The sequence below is a fragment of the Desmodus rotundus genome, chromosome 8, assembly GCF_022682495.2.
Source record: "Desmodus rotundus isolate HL8 chromosome 8, HLdesRot8A.1, whole genome shotgun sequence".
NCBI lineage: Eukaryota > Metazoa > Chordata > Mammalia > Chiroptera > Phyllostomidae > Desmodus > Desmodus rotundus.
In genome coordinates, this window is record NC_071394.1 from 95,115,874 (window position 1) to 95,141,009 (window position 25,136).

Consider the following 25,136-nt stretch of genomic DNA (forward strand, 5'->3'; position numbering starts at 1 on the left):
GGCTGAAATCTCCTGGCCTCCAGCACAACTCTCTCCATCTTGTCCATGAGGACATCGTGGAAGACCATGGCTGCTGTCTCCTGACATCCAAAGGCCCAGGGCTCTCAGTGCTGGGTACTTCATACCTAGGCTCTCAGCCAGTTGTATAGGTTGAGACCAAAGCAGCTGGTTCAACCTGAGCCAGGGGGCCCCATAGTGCCTTTCTCAGTGCTCACAGAGCACCCACTCCCAAGCTGAGGACCAGAGCTGACCCCCTGTGACCCCACAAGTTTGGGCTTCACAGGGCTCTCCCAGATTGTTGCTTTTTGTCTGTCCCTAGTCCACTGTTCTTACCTACTGAGTGCAGAGCTTACTGCCAAGTCTCCAAGGGTCTGGAGGTCTTAGCTCTCATGGGACTCCTTGGTCTTCTTAGTTCCCTTAGAGACATTCTGCTACCCCTTTCCAGTTATGAGGCTTCTCCTTGACTAGAGGAAGGGACACAACCAGACCACTCAGTCCCAGTGTCTCCCCTTGACTTCCACTGATCCACATGACCCACCTGGCCACTTCTGCCAAGAATGCTCGCCACTCTAAGCACTTCAGCCCAGAGGTCAGAACCAGGGCCACAGAGCCATGATCCTGAGCTCTCATGTGGCCCTAAGCTCCAAGAGGGCATTTGAAGCTTTATTGTCACTGTTCTGGTTTTAGCTCAAATATAATCTCAGATACACCTTCCCTGACCAACTAAGTTTCTGTCCCTTTTTCTGGGTCTCCATTTCATTACCATGGTAGAATGTCTTCATCTGATTTATCAATACCTGAAATTATTTTACATATTTGCTTGCTTGTTTCTTTATTGTCTGTCTCTTGGAGTCTAAGCTCCAGGAGAGCAGGGACCCCATTTGTTCCATTAACTTTACTGGCACACAGTAGGTACTTAAGAAATGTTGGTTGAGTAAGTTCTGGGTAAATAAATGCCCAGGCCTGACTCTCATTCCTTCTCCCATCCTAACCCGCAGGCCTGATGAACTTCCTCTTTGTATTTCTAGGACGCCCCCCCAACCCCTTCAGACTGCTGTGCCTTTGACATGTTTGCCTCTGTTGGGAGGGCCCAACAACTCTCCACAACTCTGTTTGGTGGGCTCCTCCCCGTGCTTTAAAACCAGCTCAATTCCACCCCCCTTCTGTTCCCTTCTTGGCTTTTGTACACCTTCTTCACTCTTCTACTGTGGAATTAGTTGTTTGCTGCTCTGCTTATCCCAGCCTATCTGGGCTGAAGGCTCCTGCAGCCAGAGGTGGGTCTCACTGCTCAGCCCAGGGCCAGTCCCAGAGTGGTTGATCAAGGGTTTGCTGAGCACTCCTGGACAATGAGTCCTTTGGGTGTCCCTGTTGGAGGGACGTAGTTACCTGGCTGCTGTCTCACCTCTGCAGGGCCTCCCTACTTCCTCTCTTACCCCCTGCAGCAGCCAGACTGAAGTTTTAAAAATGTAAATGTGATCACTTCACTGCTTACAACCATTCCAGAGAATCCTCATTACACTAAAAAGATTTCTAACCTCCTGACCATGCCCATGAGGCCTGACATCTGGCCCCTCCAGATCTCCATCTTGCTGACAGTCCTCCAGCACAATACTGCCTTTGGGCCTTTGAACTTGCTGTTCTTACTGCCTAGTGTACTTTTCCCTGGATAATCACAAGGCCAGCTCCTGCTCATCAGTTACACCTCAGCTCCCATGTGACCTCCCCTGACCTCCCCAGCCACTGGCCTCCCAATTTTGGTCACATACCTACCCCCTCTGGAATTTTCTCATTGCCTATCTCTCTTCAATGACACCACAGCTCCTCAGGGATGGGGCCTCATGGGCCTCATCCATTGTTGTTTCTCTAGCACCTAGCCCAGTGCCTAGCACACAGCGGGTGCCCAAAACAATTGTCACCTGACCGATTCTTTCTCATCCTTGATGAGAACGGTCTTCAGTGTTTGACTTTTCAGAAGGTAAGTTCCACGAGATCAGGGATTTGTTGATTTTATTCATCGCACTATCCCTACAGTGGTGCTGAGAGCCCAGTAGGCTCAGGGCATGTTTTCTGGGGAAAAGGGAGGAAGTTCTTATTTAGGGTTGAGCTGGCCAGAGATCTGGAGCCAAGGACCAAAGTCCCTAAGACCCTCTAGCCTCTTGAAGAGGACACAGGAACCCTCCTCCTCACTGGGTGGGAACTGGCAATGGGAGTGAGCCCGCTGTCGGGCTGCAGCTCACCTGACAGCAGCATGGGGTCCTTGTCCACAGACTTGCGCACCTGGTCAGACTCCCCTGTCAGGGAGCTTTCGTCAATCTTGAGGTCATTGCCCTGGATGAAGAGGCCGTCAGCAGGGAGGAGATCACCTGATGGGAGGAAGGTCAAGGGAGTCAGCAGGGTCTCAGGTAGCTGGAGAAGCTGGAATAGTCCCCTAAAGTTATGATTATAAGGGAAGGTTCTCGACTGGGGACCAGCTGCCCAGAGCTCCTAGGGTGTAGGAACCAAGATGGCACCATCACAGGCCAATAGGAAGCTGAAGACTGGAGCCAAGGTGAATGGTACAAGGCCTGGAGGGCTAAGGTTGGGCCCCAAAACAATCCTAGCTCAAGTGGGCATGTTCTTTAGTTTATTAAGTGCTTCTCTTGGCCGGTTGTAGTTTTGAGGACTGGTTTTCTTAACGATTCATTTTCTGGTTTCAACTACAATGTGAGAAATTCTTTTGGAAGGAACTAGTCCATCTTGGCTAGGTGGAGGTGACAACGGGGCAGGCACATATCAGAGGAAACCAAGCCCCTGAGGGCTGAATGAGGAGGGGTATACCCCAATCTCTCCCTCATATTCTGTCTCTACTTTCCCAAGGACATAGCTCATCTCAACCCCTTTGGCACCAGCCTGCCCACTTTCTCCATGGCAGTATCACAGGCTTAGAATGTTCACTCATCTATGTGTACTCTCCAGAACACCCTCCCTAGCCCAGTAACCATCCATCAATAGCCAAATCAGAGATAGGAAGTGGATTTTATCTCATAAACCTATCTGAGTGTCAGTAGTCCTTGCAGTGTTGTGTGAGAAGGCTGCATCTAGGCTCTGAGCTGTGATTGGTTAGTAGTGTCTGCTATGGGTGCAGATATCGAGAGTAGTGGTACATGTGCTACGGATGTGCCATTTCTGAGTTAAATGGATTCTGAAATCTTACCCCCTCCAGAAAGTAGTCTTTTACTTCCAAAGGATCTCAGAAGACATCCTGACTTGGGATCGGTCTTCAGGGACCCAACCCCTTCCCTGGGCCAGCCTCTTAGGGTTTGCTTGGCCTGTCCCACCTCTGCCCAGATGCTAGCTTCACCACTTGGCTCTGTGGCTGGGGCACTTACCATATTTGATTTGGGCGATGTCCCCAACCACAATCTCAGCCACAGGAATCTGAACCACCTGGGCAGCCCGGACCACAGTGAACTTCTGCTCCTGCTCGATGCGGCTCTGCAGGCCCCGGAACTGCTTCTCTTTGCTCCAGTCATTGAAGGCCGTGACCAGGACCACACAGATGACTGAGAGGAGGATGGCAGCTCCCTCGATCCAGCCTGCCTCCGCTTCCCCTTCATCCTCGGCCCCACCCTGGGCCGTGGCGCATCCTGCAGAGAGCAGAAGGAAGCAGGTGGGGTGGGGTCAGCTAGGTAGAAGGGGCCTTGTAGGCCTGGCTTTAAATCCCAGTTCTGCCAAGCAAAAAGTATTGATAATCAGATCATCATGATCTATTTATTCAGTGTGTCTGGGTGCCAAGCCCTGTGCAAAGTGCTTCGTACACATATTCTTAGAGCACTCACTCTGCTCCTTTCACAAATGTGAAAGCTGAGGCTTCTTAGAGAAGCCAAGTAACTTGCCTAAGCTAGGAAGGGCAAGACAGGAGCTAGGGTACCTGGCTTCAGAGCCTATTGTTATAGTTACTTTGGTTTTCTGCCTCTGCTCTAGCTGTGAGATCTTGAGTAAGTGCCTTCACCTCTCTGAACATCAGTTTTCTCATCTGGAAAATAAGAATATTTTTTATCTTGGAGACCATTGTGAGGGTTGAAATTTAATGAGGTAAGGTCCATGGCATCTCCAGCACAGATCTGGCACAATGGAGAGGCCTGATTAATGAAAAAAGAGAAAAGTGATGATGGAATAGAATGAGCTTAATCAATATTGCACCTGCTTTCAGGTCTAAAATGCAGTTTTTAAAAAAATATACGTTATTGATTATGATATTACAGTTATCCCAATTTTTCCCTCTTTGTCCCCCTCTACCCAGTATCCTCCATTCCCTCTGGCAATCCCCTCCCTAAGTTCATGTCCATGTGTCATGCATGTAACGTTCTTTGGCTACTCCATTTCCTATACTGTTCTTAACATATCCCTGTCTATATTATACCTACCAATTTGTACTTCTTAATCCCTGCATTCTTTTCCCCCATTCTCCCTCTTCCTCCTCCCAACTGATAACCATCCAAATGATCTCCACATTTATGATTCTGTTTCTGTTCTGCTTGTTTGCTTAGTTTGTTTTTTAGATTCAATTGTTGATAGTTGTGAGTTTACTGCCATTTTAATGTTCATTGTTTTGATCTTCCTCTTTTTCTTAAATAAGTACCTTTAATATTTCATATAATAATGGCTTGGTGATTACGAACTCCTTTAGCTTTACCATGTCTGGGAAGGACTTTATCTGTCCTTCCATTCTAAATGATAGCTTTGCTGGATAGAGTAATCTAGGCTGTGGGTCCTTCATCACTTTGAATACTTCTTGCCAGTCCCTTCTAGCCTGCAAAGTTTCTTTTAAGAAATCAGCTGACAGTCTTATGGGAAGTCCTTTTTAGGTAACTATCTGCTTTTCTCTTGTTGCTTTTAAGATTCTCTTTTTATATTTAACCTTTGGCATTTTAATTATGATGTGTCTTTGTGTGGTTCTTTGTGTCCATCTTGTTTGGGACTCTGTGCTTCCTGGACTTCTATGTATACTTGCTTCACCAAATTAGGGAAGTTTTCCTTCATTATTTTTTCAAATAAGCTTTCAATTTCTTGCTCTTGCTCCTCTACTTCCAGCACCCCTATGATTCGAATATTGGTACATTTGAAGCTGTCCCAGAGGCTGCTTACACTACCCTTGCATTTTTTAAAATCATTTTTCTTCTTGCTGTTCTGATTGAATGTTTTTTTCTTCCTTATGTTCCAAATCATTGATCTGATTCTTGGCTTCATCCACTCCACTGTTGATTCCCTGTAAATTTTTCTTTATTTTACTTAGTGTAATCTTCATTTCTACCTGGGTCTTTTTTTATGCTGTTGAAGTACCCAACGAGTTCCTCGAGCATTCCTAATAACCAGTGTTTTGAACTCAGCATGTGATAGATTGCTTTTATCTCCATTTTGTTTAGATCTTGTTCTGGAGTTTTGTTCTGTTCTTTTATTTGGGTCATGTTTCTTTCCTCCTCATTTTGGTAGTTTCCCTGTGTTTGTTTCTATGTATTAGGTAGAGCTGCTTTGACTCTCTGTCTTAGTAGCGTGGCTTATTGTAGAAAAACGCACCTGTAAGTTGGATGGGGTGGAGCCTTAGGTAATCGTCAGGGCAAGGCAATCTGTGTGAACCAGGTTGATGAAGTCTCAGACACGGTGTCACCACTCTGTGGCTCTGTGTGTGGCAGGGCTCAAAAAAGGTACAATGGCTGCTGTCTGTAGTTCTGTCTGGGAGGAAGCTGTCCCCTAGTTCTTACCCTGATGCCAGACACTTCAATTCCTCCCCATATGCCACTGGTGCTCTTCCAGCTGCTGCCCGGGTGCTAGAGCCCAGAGGGAGTGAGTCTGTGTAAGTTCTAAGAGCATTGTGGGCTCTTTAAGAAGAGATACTCAAGAATCCTACAGTTTCTTCTGCCACCCCAACTCCCAGTGGTTTTTATAGCCAGAAGTTATGGGGACTTATCTTCCTGGCACTGGAACCCTGGGCTGGGTGGTCTGGTGTGGGGCTAAGATCCCTTGCTCCTGAGGTATTCCTCCCAATTTTATCCACCACACATGGGTGTGGGACTGCCTGTTCTGTGTCTCCACCCCTCCTACCTATCTGGATGAATGTGACCTCTTTAATTCTTTGGTTGTCAGACTTCCATACAGCTCAATTTTCTGACAATTCAGGTGAGAGCTGTTTTGTAATTTAGTTGTAATTTTTGATGTGATTGTGCAAGGAGGCAAGTTGTGTTTACCTATGCCTCCATCTTGACTGGAGGACTCCCCACCCCGACAATGCATTTTGTTGATGTCTTTTCCTTCTGTTCTCCCACCAATCATGAGGCAGGTCTCTAGGGGGTGGGGACCACAGCACTGGACCTGCCCTCTGACTAGTTGGTTCTAATCCTACTGCTGTCCCTGTATGACCCTGGATAAGTCACAGCCTTCTGTGAACTGCAGCATACTCATCTGCAAAATGGGGGTCACTGAGACCACTTCCTGGGCTCAAGGAGAAGAAGGTGAAAGCTCTGGCCTGTGCTCAGCCATAGGAGGTTCTTACTTGGCCCTTGTTGGATTTGAGCCCCTAGTACACAGTGAGTATACCCACATTCCATCTGAACCACTTGTGTGACCTACAGTGACCCTACACCTTTGCTCCATTGAACCTCCCAGTCTGGGCCCTCAAATTGCCTGAGGCCTGCCAGGTCTACCATGTGAAATAGAAAAAGGAAAAACACCACACATGTTTAATGCTGAGTGCCAGGGTCTTTCCAAGACTTTCCACACATTCTGTCTCCTGCTTTCCCACGATCCAGAGAGGAAATGTTATTGCTTCCATTAACAGATGAAAAAACTGAGGCCCAGAGAGGTGAGGTGACACAGCCAAGGTGATTGCTGCAGCCAGGACTAGCTCAGGCCCTTTTTTCCACTGTGGGGTGTATGGGGGAGGTGGAAAATGGCCCTTTCCATGTATGACCATCCACCCCTAGAAAACTCAGGGTAGTTCTCTTCCACAGGGGCTGAGCTACTTGCAAGACCTGCTATATGCCAAGCACTCACTTTAATCTTCAAGTTGGCTGAAAAAAGTGAAGCAATTCAGAGAAGGGCAATGACTCACCAGGGTCACACATGAATCTGGAGTCTGAATCCAGGCCTGGGTCTAGAATCTGATACTGGACCTGGCCTGCCCACTGTTCCTGTGCCCAGCACCACCTCTGCCACGCACTGGCCTCATGTGGAAAAATAAAAAATATTGCCAAACACCTATGGCTGGTCATCTGGAAGTCCAATTCAATCCCAGGAAGAGAGAACAGCAGTTTTAAGAGACCCCACCAGGAGCATCTGGGAAAGCCAGCAGTCAGAAGCAACATGACAAGAAGGCCAATGTTACCAGGGAATGTTTTTCAGCTCCCAGATATTGGGAGGGTCCAGGCTCAGCTGGTGCATCCATGCTGGGGATGGTGCAGAATCACTGTGGCCCAGCAGCATGTGTGGCTGGAAAATTCCACAAGTTTTCACTGAACCAGCTGTTCCCTGCAGGCTAGTTAACAACCACATCACTGCATAGGGTTCTCAAAGCTATGTTTTTTTCCCCTTTGGGAATTTCAAGACTTTTCCATTAATTTTAAACTGTTTAACTGGACCAGCCTTTGATGGTAATGATACTCATAATTGTGCTGATGATAACTGATACTGGGCCAGCCCTGAGTTCAAATCCCAGCTGTACTATTCAACTGCTGTGTTCCCATGAGCTAGTTACTGAACCACAGTGCCTTGGTTTTCTCATCTGCAGAATGTGGGTAATGACAGGTGCTCCATCCTAGGTGGCTGACAGGACTCAGGGTGAGCCTTTATGTAAAGCATCTGTGGCAGTGAGCACCCAATAAAGGCTCAGTTTAAGCTGCTGCTTTCTGCTGCCCAGTGTTTGGAACACACTACTGCCTTCGAGTCCCACAACTAGCCTGAATGAGCCTTGAGCCCCACATTACAGAGGAGATCCAGCCATATTTCAGACCATGTGATGATGGGAGCAGGGGAACTAGGGTGCCCCTCTACCACCATGAATGATACCAATAGAACCCCCAAACTGGAAAACAGAGGTGAACCTTGCTAAACAGAAACCCAGTATATGGAAACACACTCTCTTGGACTTCAGAGGAATGATTTGGGATACAGAGCCCAGTGCTTCACTTGACAGGACTTCTGTTATTCCCTGCCCTTGCTACGTACTCTGTACATGGGAAGGCTGTTCTTCCCCTCTTGTGTGCTCTGCAGTGGGCCCCCCCATTAGTTACCAAAGCATTTAGGACACTTAGAGACAACTCAGGACAATGAAACACCTTCATGTTCTAGAACAAGAAAGACCTGGCTTCAAACCCAGGCTCTGCTGTGTGACTGAGAGAGAGTAAGTGACTTGGCTTCTTTGAGCCTGAGTTTGGACAGCTGTACAGCAGGATGACCCCAGTGACTTTGTGAGCCCTGGACCTAGTAAGGGCCTGGCACATGGTACATGATGAGCTTTGGTTCTCTCCTGTTTTCATGAGCTTCTCTCCTTGGACTGGCTTCTGGAAACCAAAGCATGGTGGTTGAGTAGAATTTGCACTCTGTTGCCTTGACTCCCAGCCTTGTCTGCTGCCCTTGCAGATGTGGTTCCAAAGAGCCCTCTAGGCACTCACTCTGCCAGCAAAAGCCCATTAGCTTTTATCTCCTCTGAGAACTGTCTGATGGTTACAGGGTGTCTTGGAATGACCAGAGAGGCGGGGTGTGGATCTCTTGGTTAGGTGTTTAGCCACTGGGAGCCACTGGACCTGGGAACAACTCCTGCTTCCCCTGGTGCAATTAGGGGGAAGAGACCAGGAAGGGGAAGGAAGAAGGGAGCAGGCAGGCCTTGCTGAGATCTCCTCTGGGTCCCCCTCAGACTGGGGCAGGGACAGGATCTAGAGTTTGTAACCACAGAGCCTGGGGAAACTGCAGCTGCTTTCCCTGGACCTGGGTTTCCTAGGGTGTGGACTTTTGGTCTGTGTGACCTTGGGGAACCCATGTGGCCTCTCTGGGCCTCCCTCTGTTTAATCAGTAAAATGCAGAAGCTACCTCCTAGGTGGACAAGGACTAGTAATGAACAAAGGCCCTCAAAACTAGTCAAGCCGCAAACACTTTCTAAACACCTACTGTGTGCCTGTTACTCTGCTCGAACTCTGGCCCTTGGGTAGCTGCCATGGGCAGGGAATTGGGAGCAGGGGTGTGCCAATCCCAGCCCTGCTACAAACATGCTGTGTGGCCTTGACAAGTGTCTGGAGATCTCTGAGCTCAGCAAGAAAATGGGGAAGAGCTGTGGGTGCTGCAAGGCACTCTACAGCCTGTTAGCCAATCACCAGCACCACTTTTTACATAACTGATGAAGCCTGTGTCTGGCATGGGGGTGGTCCTGGCAACATGGACGGTCCAGAGCTCAGAGCTCAGAGCTCAGGCCAGGGTCTGGGTGTTGGGGAGGTGAAGGTATCGTCGCAAAGTTCAGGAATTCACTCTGCAGGACTGGAGTGTGCACTGCTGCCCTCGTCAACCCAGACTGCGGTTTGCACTAGTGTCTCAGCTGGAGGCAGGGAGGGCAGTGAAAAGAAACAGAAGACTTGGGTTTCAAATCTATCCCTACTGCGTACAAGCTGTGTGACTTAGGCAAGTCCTTCCCCACTCTGGGCCTTGGTTTCCACCTTCTGATGAAGAATGTGGTTGTAGCCATCTGCCTGGAGGGCTCTGGGGAAACTCTCCCTGGCACACACTGGGAGCTCTACGTGTGCTCCCACTGCACCCTCTCTACCACCTGCCCTCTGAAGTCTAATCTTGCACTGAATTGGGTCACATGAGGTTACTTTCTCAGTTGGCACTGTGTCAACCCCATTCCTTTCTGTAGGATAGGAGTGAGGGCTCTGAAGCCAGAATGTCTCTGTATGAGTCATGGTTCTGTGCTTCCTGGAGTGTGATGGAGCACACAATTTCCTATTGCAGGGCCTCAGTTTCTTAGATAATGACAACACCTACCCACAGGGTAGTTGTGAGGATCAAATGAACTTCTCAACTAGTGGTGGCTATAAAAATAGTGAGAACAATTATCACGTTTTTGTGTTGCACCCTTAGCTCTGTTCAAGGCTTATTCAAGTAGCCATGTACAATCTTCTACATTTTCTATAAAACTTCTGCAAAGAATGCTGCCTATTATTCATCTTTTATAATGTTATCTGTGAAATTTCATCTCAGAATTCATTGTCAGGGGACATGTTATCCACCTAAAGAACTGTTTTTCCTCCGTTGATAACTTGGGCTATACAAATAATCCTAATTCCCTTTCTGCCTTGGCTGCCAGGAAGCTCAAAATCAAATTTATATCCCAATCATGATGCCAACATAGTTGGTTTATTTGTTTCTGTTCCATTTTCTGTCTAGCTTTCTATTTGACCTCATATTATGTCTTTAAACCCTTTTTAGAGAGAGGTCATGCAGAAAAAGAAATCAACTTAGTAATATTATGTATAAAATTGAGGCAGTTCACCCAGAAGACTTGGTTATCTGGTTTCCTGGGTAACTCCAGTTTGGGGGGAGATGGGGGAACAGGTGTTCAGGAAACCTGAGAGACGACCTCTGCGTGTGGGGAAATGAGGCTCAAAATGGTTATTTCTTATATGTTATTCCCTTTTATTTTTTTTACCCAAAGCAGCGAACCTCATATGATAATCTATTAATGCAGTATATTCATTACAAAACATCGAGTGGATCAATACAGCTTCCAGCCAAGATGGAGGCGTAGGTAGATACGCTTTGCTTCCTCACACAACCAAAAGAAGGATAACAACCAATTTAAAAACAAAAAATAACAGAACTGCCAGAAAATCAAACTGTCTGGAAGTCTCACAACCAAGGAGTTAAAAAAACATTCATCCAAACTGGTAGGAGGGACAGAGACGGAAGCTGGGGAGGCAAGGACACATGACAAGGCAACGGCTAGTGGACCAGGATATCCCACGTTCACATGCAGATAAGATGGGAGGAACAACTAGGGAGTGAGACAGACAATGCACCCAGGGTTCCAGTGCAGGAAACTAAAACCTCAAAACCTCTGGCTATAAAAACCTGTGGTGGCTGCAGTGGTGGGATAAACTCCCAGCCTCAAAGGAGAGTCCATTGGAGGGGCCCATAATATCCTAGAACATACACAAGCCCACCTACCTTGGAATCAGCACCTGAAAGGTGCACAATCTGCTTGTGGGAAGCAAGGGAAGCAACTGAAAGTGAGGAGAGAGCCAAGCAGGCGGCACTGTTCCCTCTGACCTCCCCCTCACAGACAGTACCACAATGCTACAAAGTGGGTTGTCCTGCACTGGTGAAAACCTAAGGCTCAGTCCCTTACTAAGTACCAGGTGCACCAAGATAAAGAAATATGGCCCAAATGAAAGAACAGACCAAACACCCAGAAAAGGAACCAAGAGACAAGGAGATAGACAACCTATCAGACACAGAGTTCGAAACACTGGTAATCAGGATGTTCACAGAAATGATTGAGTATGGTAGCAAAGTAGAGGAAGAAGTGAAGGCTATGCAAAGTGAAATAAAGAAAAATATACAGAGAACCAACAGTGAAGGGAAGGAAACCGGGACTCAAATCAAAGATTTGAAACAGAAGAAAGAAATAAACATTCAACTGGAACAGAATGAAGAAACAAGAATTCAAAAAAATGAGGAGAGGCTTAGGAACTTCTGGGACAACTTTAAATGTTCCAACATCTGAATCATAGGGGTGCCAGAAGAAGAGGAAGAACAAGTAATGGAAAACCTATTTGAACAAATAATGAAGGAAAACTTCTGCAATCTGGTAAAGGAACTAGACTTGCAAGTCTAGGAAGCTCAGAGAGTCCCAAAGAAGTTGGATCCAAGGAGAAACACACCAAGACACATCATAATTAAATTACCCAAGGTTAAATATGAGGAGAGAATCTTAAAAGCAGCAAGAGGAAAGGAGACAGTTACCTACAAAGGAGTTCCCATGACTATCAGCTGATTTCTCAAAAGAAACCTTTCAGGCAAGAAGGGGCTGGAAAGAAGTATTTAAAGTCATGAAAAGCAAGGACCTACATCCAAGATTACTCTATCCAGCAAAGCTTTCATTTAGAATGGAAGGGCAGATAAAGTGCTTCACAGATAAGGTCAAGTTCAAGGAGTTCATCATCACCAATCCCTTTGTATATGAAATGTTAAAGGTACTTATCTAAGAAAAAGAAGATCAGAACTATGAACAGTAAAATGACAACAATCTCATAACTATCAACAAGTGAACCTAAAACAAAAACAAAAACAAACTAAGCAAACAACTAGAACAGGGGTAGAATCACAGAAATGGAGATCACAGGGAATATTATCAGTGGGGAGGGGGAGCGGGGAGAATGGGGGAAAAGGTACAGGGAATAAGAATCACAATTGGTAAGCACAAAATAGACAGGCAGAGGTTAAGAATAGTATGGGAAATGGAGAAGCCAAAGAACTTATATGTACGACCAGCAGGGCCAGCACCCACTGGGCACCTGCATGCACCAGGCTGTCAGACACTGGTCATGCGTCCCTTTGTCACCTCCTCATAATAACCATTCCAGGTGGGATCACTTGCCCAGTTTTGTAAATGAGGAAACAGGATGAGAGAAGAAAAGTGATTTGCTTAAGGTCACACAGTTGAGAAGTGATGGACAGAGGATTCTAACCCAGGGAGCTTCTTTAGAAAGTGTCTTCAACCATTTTTTTCTCCTTCCACACTTGGTGGGGAGGGGGTTCGGGAGAAGGAGAACAGTTTTCTTGAGGCCAAAGTTGCCATCCTGATCTTCTAGGACAGAGGTTGGCAAACTTTCTCTGTAAAAGGCCAGACAGCAAGTATTTTAGGCCTTGTGGGTCATATAGTCTTTGTTGCAGCTACTGGACCCTGCCATTGTAGTGGAAAAGCAGCCATAGACAATATGAAAAAGAAATGGGGGTGTTCCAATAAAACTTTATTTTTACACAATGACATATGAATTTCATATAAAAGTTACATGTCACAGAATAGTATTATTTTTATTTTTTTCAACCATTAAAAAATATAAAAACCAATCTTAGCTCATGGGTCATACAAAAGCAGGAAAGTGAGCCTGATTTGGCCTGTGGGCTGTAATTTGCAATCCCAGTTCTAGAATATCTGGTGCATATATTTTTTTCACAGTTGCACACCTCAATGAGTGAGTGAGTGACTCAGTGAATGAGGGGTTCTGAGGAGAAGCCCCTCTTTAAAGCTGAAGGTGGGTCCATCAGAAGCTGGAGCACCCAGCAGGCAGGGAACCTGAGAGGGACCTCTGTGAATGGGGCTGAAGCACCGTCAAATCAGAGTGTGAATGCAGCCCACTAGGCAAGCAATTTGGGGACTTTGTCCTCAGATGTGAGAGTGGGAAGCCCTCAGAGAGCACTCTGGACATATGCTCCAAGTGTGGAGTCACCCTCACTCGGACTCCTTCCAACAGAACCAGACTCTCTCAGGGACGGGCCTGGGCAGCAGTTTCTCTAACGAGCTCCACTGCAAAACCTAATGACTCTTCATTACCTGAGTGACCATGAGCAAGTGAATGCACTTTTCTGGGTCTTGGTTCCCTTGATTGTAAAATGGGCATAATCATAGACCTTCCTTCATGGGGCTGTTAGAAGGACACCATCTCAGCACAGAGCCTGGCATGCTGTAAGTGCTCAATAAATGATCATTATAATTATTACTGCTGTTGGCCCAGCCCTTGCATTTCACACACGGGAACACTGGAGGCGGGGCCCTGAGCCCAGGATCTGGCTCAGCCACTGATTGGCTGTGGGTGCCCTTGGGCCTGGTTTCCTCACCTGGAAGGAGCAGTGGGAGTGAGCTGAGTGCCCTCTGGTGCAGCCAGGCACGCATGTTGCAGGGAGGGGTCTGAGGGCCCCCTGACTTACCTTCATTGCTCTCGCCAGGTGGGTGGTAGAAGGACAGCCCCAGGGAGATAATGGCCGCGATTTCCAGGATAATCAGCGTCACATCTTGCAGCGCTTCCCACACGAGCTGCAGGAAGGTTTTTGGCTTCTTTGGAGGTATAAAGTTTTGTCCAAAAATCTGCTTTCTCTTTTCCAGGTCTGGAGCAGTGCCTGGCAAACCTGTGGACAGAGTGCAGAGAGGTTAGCCTGGAGGGCCCAGGAGCGATACACATATTCCTAGAATTGTCACAAGTGGGTCTGGCCACATGGCAAAGGACAGGGAGTGAAGCCTAGTGCCCAGTGCTCCCCACAACCTGTGAATGTGACCTTATTTGGGGAAATGGTCTTTGCAAATATGATTAAGGATCTTGAGATGAGGTCGCCCTTGATTATCCAGATGAGCCCCAAACCCAGTGACCAGTGTCCTTGTAAGAGACGGAAGAGGAGAAGACACAGACACAGAGGGAAAGAAGCCTGTGTGGAGATGAAGTAGAGATTGGGGTGATGCAGCCACAAGCCAAGGAAATCCCAGAGCCAACAGAAGCTGGAAGAGTGAAGGACTGGAAAGTTCCCTAGAACCTTTGGAGGGAGCATGGCCCTGCCAACACCTTGATTTCAGACTTCTGGCCTCCAAAACTGTTAAAGAATACATTTGTCCTGTTCAAAGCCACCAGGTTTGTGGTCATTTGTTACAGCAGCCACCATCATGCTGACCTTGCACCTGCACCCTTGCTCCTGCTTTGCACTTGTCTGCCTGGTTGAGCACAGACTCAGAAGCTTCTGCCTGGGTGCGAATCCCAGACTGTGCCCTTAGCTCTCTGAGCCTTAGTGCTTTCCTTTGCAATGGGGATGGTGAGCATATGTAACCCACAGGTGCTTGTGAGCATCTCATGAGATAATTCATGCAGTCAGTGAGTATTTGCTGAGTGCCTACTACGTGCCTGGCACCGTTCTGGATGTTGGGATAGAGCAGCAGACAGGACAAAGTGCCTGCCCTGAGGAGGTGACTGCCTAGTGGACACATATGACATGTTCGAGTGGTGCCTGGGGGGGGGGTGGATGCTCAACTGACGCTAGTGGTTATGGCTCCACCTTCCCTCAGGTGCATTTGTGCTGTGGAAGAGGAGCCTGAAACAGAAACCTCTCATGGTGGAAATTCAGGTGTGTGACAGACAGAGGCCAGATCCAGTGGAAGGGGCCAGCTTCACTGGGTACTGGGCCCCTTCAAAGGCAAGTGCTTCCCCTTGCTTCTCTCTTTCTTTTGATCCTACCTTGTGTCACCCCAAATCCCTGGCATGTCATTTAATTTGTCCCTAACCAGTGCCCTGGTACACTTCCTATCTTGCTCATGTTGTTCAGTGAGCTAGGAAGAGCCTTTCCTTCCATCTATGCTGGTGAGGCCATTCTCAGGGCCCCTGTGCTGTGAGGCCTTCCTTTCCACCCCAGGCAGACTGCATCTCCCAGCTGTCATCTCTAGCACGGCCTTGACCACAGCAGGGCTTACCTGTTTTGGGGTTTGTGTCCCACCTGTGCCTTGGGGAAAAGACCAATTCTTTCCCTCAGGGCCTGGCACTTGAAGCCACCAACCACCTTAGAATCCTCCCACCCACTGAATGAAGGTGACATGCTCAAGTGTTATGAGCCTGGCCTAGGGTGTCATTGTGGAAAATGTAGAACAAATAGTCCCCTGAAGCTGGGCAATGTCTGTCTTGTCCCTGAGGCCAGCCTACCCCAGATCGCCGACAGTTTAATGAAGACAGCTGGGGGGTGGACCAGGAGGGGAGAAGGAGGGACACACACCTCATCAGACTTCTGCCTCAGTCTACCCATGAGAAGGGTGAATCCAGAGGGATCCTCAGAACAACACCATTATTAGCAAGCTGGGGTCAGAGTGATGAAACTTACTGCTGTTACAGTTAGGGGAACATGTGGTCTAATGTCACACAGTTATAGGATTCTAAGTCTGTCATTTGTTGGCTCATTCATCCATCCATTCATTCAATGCATATTTCCTTAACCTCCACTGTGGGCCCAGGCTGTGCTGGTGATGTGAACAGAAGAGTCCAGTGGCTCATGGATGTAAAAGCTCAGTGGTTCTGGGGGTCCAGCAGTCTATGGCTCAGGGGTGCAGGGAGATAGATGGTCATGTCCCCATTGAGGGCTTAGGTGCTGAGCCTCCTCTAATGCTGACAATGAGACCTCCATTGGAAGCCTCCAAGTGCCAGAGTGGCTGAGATATCCCTGCAGGATAGCCCAGGGTTGGCTCCTGCACCTGCCTTGCCTATTAGTGCAGGTAAGCTCTGGAGATCCAAGGTCCTGCCTGTGCACTGAGAATGAGGGATTCCAGAGTTGGGTTTTGACCATTTTACAGATGGGTAGACTGAGGCATTCATGAGACCAAGTTGCTGCCTTGGGGCAGCTCCTTGGCCCTGAGAACCCAGGCCAGCCCTGTTCCAATCACACATGATGTAGTGTGATTCTAGGAACTGCAGGAAGGTTCCTTGTCTTTCTTCTTTTGTCCATTTCTATCCACAGCAAATGGCTGAAATTCTTCCACTTGGGCTTCATTTCTTTAACTAAAAGTGCCAGTTCTGCTTTTTCCTGGGAGTGGGTTTTGATAAAGGGAAGAAGGGAGAACTAAAGAGGGTGGTGGGCCTCTAAGGAAGGGGGCTATGACCAGTCAACATTGGCCTGTTACAGCAGTTTGCTGTGCCTTTGGCCACCCAATTCCTTTCTCTGTGACTCAGTTTCCTCATCTTGACATTAGGGGAGTTCAATAGGATGAATGGGCCCTAAGAATCCAGGGTTCCAAGGTCTGCAAGCCCTGAAGTGGCCCTGCTGGGGTCTGTTCATATTTTGGGGCTCCTCATAAAGTTTGGTGTAAATAAAGAGCTTCACTAGGAAGTTTGGCAGGGGTGGGGACAGCCCATGTCCATCTCCTGGGCCCCTTCTGATTGACTCAGATAGAGGTGAGTTGCTGAATCTTCTGAGGGTCTGTGATTCAAACATTCTGGAGTCTACAGTGTGACCAGTTGAAAATGTGATTGTTCTCTAGTTCTGGGAATCTGGCTGTGGATCAGGGGTTTAGTCACACTGGGGATTCACAGGCCCAACATTGAGATCCTGGGTCCTGGGACAGAGCAGAATAGCCTCTCTGTCACTTCCTCTACTCTCCTCAGTTGTGTCCTGCCCTGCCCACCCCCAGGCTTCTGTGAGCCCCTCTGTTTTTCAGAAATAACAGCTCACAAAATAAAAATATTTGGCAGATGGTGGCCACAAGGTCTCACTTACCTCTGTCTCCCAGGGGAAGGTGGGCTGAGCTGGAGCTGGGGATATTGAGCCCTAAGACTTGGGTGGGGTTTGGACTCAGCTGTCAAATCCCAGTTCTGAGTGACTCTGGTTAAGTGACTCTTGGTGCCTCAGTTTCCCCATCTGTAAAATGTGGGCAATGGCAGGGCCTTCTTCACAGGAGTGGGGTGGGGCACAGCAGGATGTCTCCTGTAAGATCTGGTTTGTCTGGCACCAGGTGAGAATATCGCACATTGTTGTCCAGTTTGAGGTGGTGTGGGTAATTCATCACTACCTCCTGGAGGAGGAAGACTGGACAGGTAGGATTTCACTGAGACGGGGAGGAGGACCATCAAGTGAGGACAGGCACTGTGAAAGGGCTGTGTGACTGCAGACAAGCCGTTTCTCCTCTCTGGGCCTCAGTTTCCTCACGTGTGACATCAAGGACTGGCTTGGCTGAAGGCTGGGAACTGGTAGTTCTGATACCTTGTATCCAAAGACAGTGTTTTGAGGACCTACAGGTGGAACAGCCTATCAAGACCACCTGTCGCCCCCTTCCCAGGAGTGGACTCACATAGCCTTCCTGCCTTCTGGCTGAAAATTAACAGGCCTAGTTTGGGGAGCAGAAATAACTGGGGCTGGTGTGAGAGACAAATGATGCTGGCAATTCAAGTTAGATTAAAGAGCATCTCACTGTTTAACATATTAAAAATTAATACACCAGGTCAAATATTGCTGGGTGAGGCCAGCTAGGTCCTGAAAATTCAGAAACACAAATGCCCAGGAATTGGTATGGGATGTGGTATGGGGTAGTGGGGTTCCAGACATTAGTTTCTTTTTGTGCAAGAGGCAGAGGGCAGAGCACTAAGCAAGGAGTCTGGTTTGTGGATGAACTTGGGCCAGTTGTTTCATCCTTCAGAGACTCAGTTTTGTCTTCAGTAAATGGGAACAAAATAACCCCTAGGCTGTGGTGAGCCATCCAGAGGGAAATGTGTGTGAATGCTCTCTAAACTGCAAAGGTGCAGTAAGTGTGCCTTCACAGTAAAAAATACTCCAGCACCCAGAGTTAGAGTGTGTGTGTGTGTTCTGCTTATTACGTAAAAGGAGAGAGCCAAGTGCAGAGTGGGGGACTTAGTTGCAAAGAAATTATTTGTTGTAATGGCTTCCGGCTGTCATTGGATATTTGAGGAATCCTTGCCCCAAACTTCATCTCTGTCCTGGACACACACTATTTTTGTCCCCAGCCATTAAGCTTTTGCCTCTGCCAGTTCCCTAATTCCTCTGCTTAGAACGCCTTCCTCTCTCTCAGCCATTTTGGATACAGCCTTGAATGCTAGAAATGGTAGCCTCAGGCCATCAGAGGGGTTTTGTCTGGTCGGCACTGTGTTTCAAACAAATGGAAATTTGTCACAAACATTAAAAACGCAGGCTATTCCAAATAAACTTCCTGACGTCTGGCTGGAGGGCATGTGCTTGGACCTCAGGGAGCTGGACATTGTGATTGAAATTCTCTGACCCACCCCTGTCCCACATTGGCTCTGGGGGACACATTTCCTGTTAAGGAAAGCTCAGGGGGACAGTGAATGCCAGCTTAGGATATTTTGGGGGCAGAGAGAAGGACTCCCTTAGAGGAGAGCTGAAGGTGGGTGAGTGATGTAGGGAGGAGGGAAAGGGAGAGTGCATGCAGCAGCTGGACTACTGGCCATGGGTGTCCTGTCACAGACGCCAGGGCCCCAGGTACTCAGGAGCCTCTTATTTAAAGAAGCCTGGGTTCCTCCTCCTCTATGCAGCCCTGTCAAGGTAGAGAAAGTAGTTAGGGCTGTATTAGATGGTATGCATCCGATCACCCACTTACTTCTTTAAACGATCAACAAGTATTTATCGAGAACTGACTAGGAGTCGAACATTGTTCTATATATTGGGGCCACTGCAGTGGGGAAGACTGGGCTGCCAGGAAGGGTTTCCTGGAGGAAGTGTAATTAGGTGAGTTTGGAAGAAAAAGCAGGGGTTAATCAGGTATAGGGTGTGGGTGTGGAGCGGAAGTCTTCAAAGGCATAAGAAACCCCAAAGGGCTTGGAAAAAGCCAATGTGACTAAAGCATCCTTGGTTTGCCCCTCAGGAGAGGGGACAGATGGTCTCCATATAAGAGGACACATCTCTCATGTGCTATAAAGGGTCATCATTATGAGCGCCTTGTGGTGAGGGTGAGAGGGTGATCATCTAACAGAGTCTTTGGTTCATGGAACTCAACTCGTTGCCCTCTTCCCCTTGCCTGCCTGGTAGCTCAGCACTGAACTTGCAGTTCCCCTCTTGGAGCTGCACTGCAGTGGCACGTATTATGCCTGTGAATCATCATCTTATTTCTCCTTTCTTCCCTCTGCTTGAATTCCTCACTTGAGTTATTAAAAATCTTTCTGTATGAGACAAACTTTCATGAGCTGCTTTAGAGGTAGGACATGAATAATTAGTCAGAATAAATAGGGGATAGAGGTAAGTAAAGGCACAGGGACCGGGTTAGAGGTCAGAATAAAGGGTCAAGATGAGACAATGGGATATACAACATGACTTACTTTCTGCCCTAGTAACCATAGGGCTTCACTCTTTCTGTGTATGGGGCACCAAAACAAGCTACCTCATGCTGACAAGCTTGGATCAATTAAAAGTAGGGGACTCTGGCTCCTGGGAGGGCCTCAGAGTGAGTTTTCCAGGCCATCAAGATGACTTCTGACCACCTCTGCTCTGAGACCCCTGGAGGCTGAGCATCCTTGTTTCCAGCAAAGGGACCCAAGGAATTTTTTCAACCCCTGTGGGAGCCGGAGTGAACTTTGCCCACTGAAGCTATTTGATATTTGAGGGCCATTGTAAGGCTGAATGGACCTGTCTGGTGTCTGAGCAAATGATTTAAAGTAAAAAGTAAGCACAGTAGCTGTGTCCCTTAGACTCTCTATATGCTGCTCTGTGCTACTGTGAAAAGCAGTTGCTCCCTCAGATGCTGTGGGCAGGAGGCCACGGCTGCAGAGGCAGTGGTGAGGGGGAAGGCAGAAGCAAGCTGAGGGCAGGCTGTTTCCAGGGGTGCAACTGGGCCCTTGTTTCCAGTGACTTCAGAGCTGGGTTCAAATCCCAGCTGCTCTTTGGTTCCGAGTTGGTGCCTTGCACAAATCATTTCCCACTCTGAGCCTCAGTTTCCACCTCTGTGAAACGGGATAAAAGTAAAAGTGTCTTATGGGATTGACGGAAGATCGGGAATATGCTGTGTGTAAAAAGTGCCTGGCACAGATGGCCCTTATAAATGATAGATGCAGTTGTTACTACTAACTACCACCATTACTACCAGCTACCATACTACCATTAACTACCACACTATCACTACTGATAGTCTGAGTCTGGAATGTGCCTCCCAGATATTTCTGTTGGCATTGCCACTGTCTTAGATGTATCAGAACCATCGTTGCAGCCATGACACACCCCTCACTTGGTCCCGAGACCTGGTTTAGATTCATCTTTACTTGCTGGGTGAGCTTGAGTACATCACTCACCCACTATGGGGGCAAGAGGCCCTTGGCTATCTCTCTTGAGGATCAAACAGAACCAAAGCTCTGACAGTGCTTTGTGAATTGTAAAGCCCTCCTCTTCTATTGCGATCACCCCTTATGCAGATGTGTACACTGAGGCACAGGGTCCTTCTGTTGGGAGGGCAACTGAGTCAGGCCTCTTTCCACAGAGCTCAGGGCTCACACCTACCCTACTCCAGCCTGATCTAGTCAAGGATGGGCTGTGCCTGCTTGGAACAAATGCCCTACAGTGACCTTCCCTGATTAAGGTGACATGAGCCATTGATTCAAACCAGCCTGATCCTGTCACTCTGGGGTACTTAGGACATTTCAGATGGAACAAATTGTGAGTGCTTTCCCAGGAAAACTAAAGGTGGCTTCATGGCCCTGCTGCATGCATTTAAAAAATGGAAACAAGATTCAAACCAGGTGGTGCCTGTGAGGCCCCTGAGAAGGCAGATGTGTGACAAAGTGTGTGTGGAAGGCTGTCTGTGCAGGTGTGCAGACACTCAGGATGTGGCTGTGTGTCTGTGCACAGGCCTAGGCACACACAGATATGTGGCATGGGGGCTGCACGTGTGAGGGGAATCCATGTCTATGTGCCCTGTTAGAGGCCAGGGAGAGTGGGAAGTTTATAAAGGCATCACTGCTGGGATGTTCGGGAATTCACAGCATTGAAGACAAAACAGTGAATGGGAGGAGAGACCTAAGTCTGAGAGTTACTACTTCCCTGCTGTGTGACCTTGGGCAGGTGACTTCCTCTCTCTGAGCCTTAGCTTCCTCTCATGCAACTTGGGAACAATGATAGCATGTGCCCCACAGAGGCAGTGGGAGGAGGAAGCCCATCTACTGTGCACGAGCTGGCACCTGGCACATGGTAGGAACTTGGAAAGTATCAGCTGCTAATCTGATACCCCTCCCCCTGACTACCTCTTGACTTGAGTGTACACAGAATCACCAGGGAATTTAAAAAAATATTAATGTCTGGGCTCCAAACCTAGAGATTCTGATGAAAATTGGGCTCAGGTGAGGCCTGGGACATGAGAGTCTTAAGAGTTCCCCAGGGACGCAGAGTCAGGTCAAAGACTTCGTGGTTCCCAGACCAGCAGCTTTAGTATCACTTGGACACATGTTAGAAATGCAAATTATTGGGCACACCCAGACCTACTGCCTTGGATCTGCTGGAGGTGGGGCCCAGGCATGTGCCCAATAATTGTGATAACCCTGCCAGGGGACAGGAATGCAGGCTCTGGTTGAAGAACCACTGACCTGGGGGAGAAGGAGAGAGGGAGCTAACCTGCCAGGTGCTTTGAGCCACACCAACAACCCTGGCACATATAGGTTACTGCCGAGGCCCTGGTAGCAGCTTGTCTAGCACACACAGTGGGTGGGGGACAGAGCCTGGGCTTAGCCTATGACCACCTTTCCCTTTCTTCTGCAGGACTTGACATCTCCCAAAGGGCCAGTTTCCTTTCCTGAAAGTTGCCCATGATCAGGCTCACTACCTGCCTTGGGGCAGCAGAAGAGGGAATAAGCGCTGTGGTTTGAAAAGCTGACAAACGCAGAATTGAGTCCAATGGGGACCATACTCAGACCATCTGTCTTCTGCTGGTGGCTGAAAAAGTCTGGAGAAAGAGAAACTAGCAATAAGGTGTGAGAGGAAGGAAACCAGAAGAGATCAGGCAGTGTGGAGTTAGGAGCTCACACTCAAGGTTGCTCTGACAGCATCCCTGCCCTGCTCTACAACCTTCTATGGCTCCCCATTCACAGCTGCATTCAACACCTGGGCTGACAGTAGCCTCTTTGAGGTTGTGCCAAAGAACTCTCCTGCCTCATTCTCAGTCCTACTGTGTTTATCCCACTTTCTTGCCAGGTGACCGACCTCATAACATACCTGGCATTTGTCTACCTCTGTGTTGGTTCATCTAGCTCCTAAACCAGGACGCCCAACCCTCCCCTCTGTCAAGCTATTTAGTGTTCTGAGACCTAGATGAAAATTTACCACCACCTCCTAAAAGCCTTCCTTGATTTTCCCAGCAAGAACAACCCATCCTTCTTGACCTTCCCTGATAGCATTTGTCACCCAGGTCATTCTTTCACTAACACATTTATTGGGAATCTATCCTGTGCCAGGTTTTGGCCCTGGGGGTCAAGTGTCAACTGAGATGCACCCTTTGCTGCCACTATCTTCTGGATGCTGATTTCATCATACTCTATAGGAGGCTGTTCGTGTCAGCACACAGCAGGCCCTAAGGCTCCCACTCTTTCCTGCATCACTGGGGACCAGACATGGAGATGTGGGTGCTGAGGCCACCCAGAGGTGCCGGTACACCTGGGTGGCCATGTGCCACCTGTAAGAGCCATTTAACAAACATGGGTTCAATAATGCCACTGTGGGAAAAGAGCCCAGTGTGGGCTCCTGCTTGGTCTGTGTCTGGGCAGTTGCTCTAAGTTCAGAACAAATCTAATGGTTATGGTCCAGTGGGCATGGGGGGCATGGTGGGCATGAGTACAGTGCCTGGAGTTTATGATCACATCTCGGTGTGATGATTACTGATGGGTGGGTGCAGGATGAGGGTGTCTCTCTGATATGTCATGATCCCAGGTGGGCTTTTCTATGGATCCATTATGGGTGATGACATGCAGGCAGTGTTTATCAGTTCACATGGTCACACACAGAACCGGCATCTAGCCATGCACAAGTGCACGCAGATGCAGCACACAGCTGTGGATGCAGCATTTAACCACTGGTGTGAATGTGTATGGCCACAGTACTGGCTGGTTTCTCTGTAAAACATGTGGACATGATGTCCACTAGTTTATGTGCACATGGACATGGCACGGAAGGGGACCAGTTGCTTGTAAACACCCCAGGCACCATCACTCTAACCAACTTCTTAAAAAAGATATTACTTATTTATTTTTAGAGAGGGGAGGGGAAGGAGAGAGGGAGAGAAACATCAATGTGTGGTTGCCTCTTGCACACCCCCTACAGGGGACCTGGCCTGCAACCCAGGCATGTGCCCTAGACTTTGGTTCACAGGCTGGTACTCAATGCACTGAACCACGTCAACCAGCACCCTCTAAACATTTTGACACACATGTGAACACAGATTTCTCCACTGCTTTAAATCCACCACTTGTCTTTCCCCCAAGTCAGGCTGAATTTCCACCTCAGTTTCCATTGTAAGAATTCTGTGGGCAGGGGAGTGGATATGGGGGTGTGTGGGAGTAGGTGGTGGGAATCTGGTTTGAAGGTGGGTGGCCAGGTACTCATCTTGAAACTGTGAAAATATCAGTTATCTGTACCAAATAATGGGGGGTCCAGTGGAGCTGGGGGCCCTGAATAGGGTTGCCAGATAAAATGTAGGACATCCAGTTAAATTTGAATTTCAGATAAACAGCAAATAATTTTTAGCGTAAGTTGTGCTTCATGTAATACTGGGGACATACTAATGAAAATGTTATTTTGTTTATTTGAAATTCAAATTTAACTGGATATCCTGTATTTTTGTTTGTTAAATCTGACAACCCTACCCTTGAAGTCCCCCTAGTCCTTGCCCTTTGGTTCCCTGACTGTTATAGCAAGGCAAGTCCATGGCCAGCCAGCATCACCCTCCTATTTGATGGGTGGGGAAATTAGAGAAATTACTTGGCCCAGGTACAGGGTGATCCAGCAGCACAGTCAGGCTGGACTGATTCCTGACTCACCAAGGGAGAGGACACTCATCTTGCTCAAGTGAACTTTAAAGAACTGAACCTTATTGCACAAAATTATGTCTATTTCATATTATCTCTCTGTCATTTAGAGGTTTGATTCAGAATGTCCTGAGGAGACCTCTGAGAAGCCTTTAGCTCATCCCTTTGGAAAAATGGAGGTCAGAAAAGCTGTTTTTCTCTACTGTGCAGCGGTCTTAACCGTTGAACACAGACAGATCATCATGAGAGGAGTTTCCCTATCTCTCCAGGAGGGGGCACTCTTTAGAGCTTCTGCTTGCAGCCTCCCAGGATGGCTTGCAAAGGCAGAGGGGATGGAGCACCAGACTTCACTCTACCACTTACTGATACCCTGGGTAAGTGGTGTCCCCTCTCAGTTTCCCCATCCTCACACTGGATCAGAGGGGCAACCTAGTCCTGCCTACTGGGGTGAAGATGAAAGGAGGTGCACATGGGCAGTGCTTGGCACACAGTTGGTGTTCAGAATCTGGACAGAAAATCCCTTTACTCCCTTTTCAACTCAAATGCCACCCCCACATTGCATTGGCAGCAGTGGTAGAATATTCTGTCTACTCATTGTTCTGTGACCTTGAGTGATCCTTTCAGAGATGT

General features: G+C 48.0%; 1 protein-coding gene across 13 annotated transcripts in view; it reads right to left on the minus strand.

Annotated features, from left to right (window-relative positions):
- ATP2B2 (ATPase plasma membrane Ca2+ transporting 2) overlaps positions 1-25,136 on the minus strand; it is a 459,739-nt gene that overhangs the window by 81,979 nt on the left and 352,624 nt on the right. For all 13 annotated transcript variants that reach the window (XM_024556440.4, XM_053929679.2, XM_045192226.3 and 10 more), the window contains 3 exons: positions 13,951-14,148; positions 3,369-3,626; positions 2,238-2,363 (listed from right to left, as the gene is read on the minus strand). In XM_024556440.4, coding sequence (XP_024412208.1) covers positions 2,238-2,363; positions 3,369-3,626; positions 13,951-14,148 — 582 coding nt within the window. The remainder of the gene's footprint in view (positions 1-2,237; positions 2,364-3,368; positions 3,627-13,950; positions 14,149-25,136) is intronic.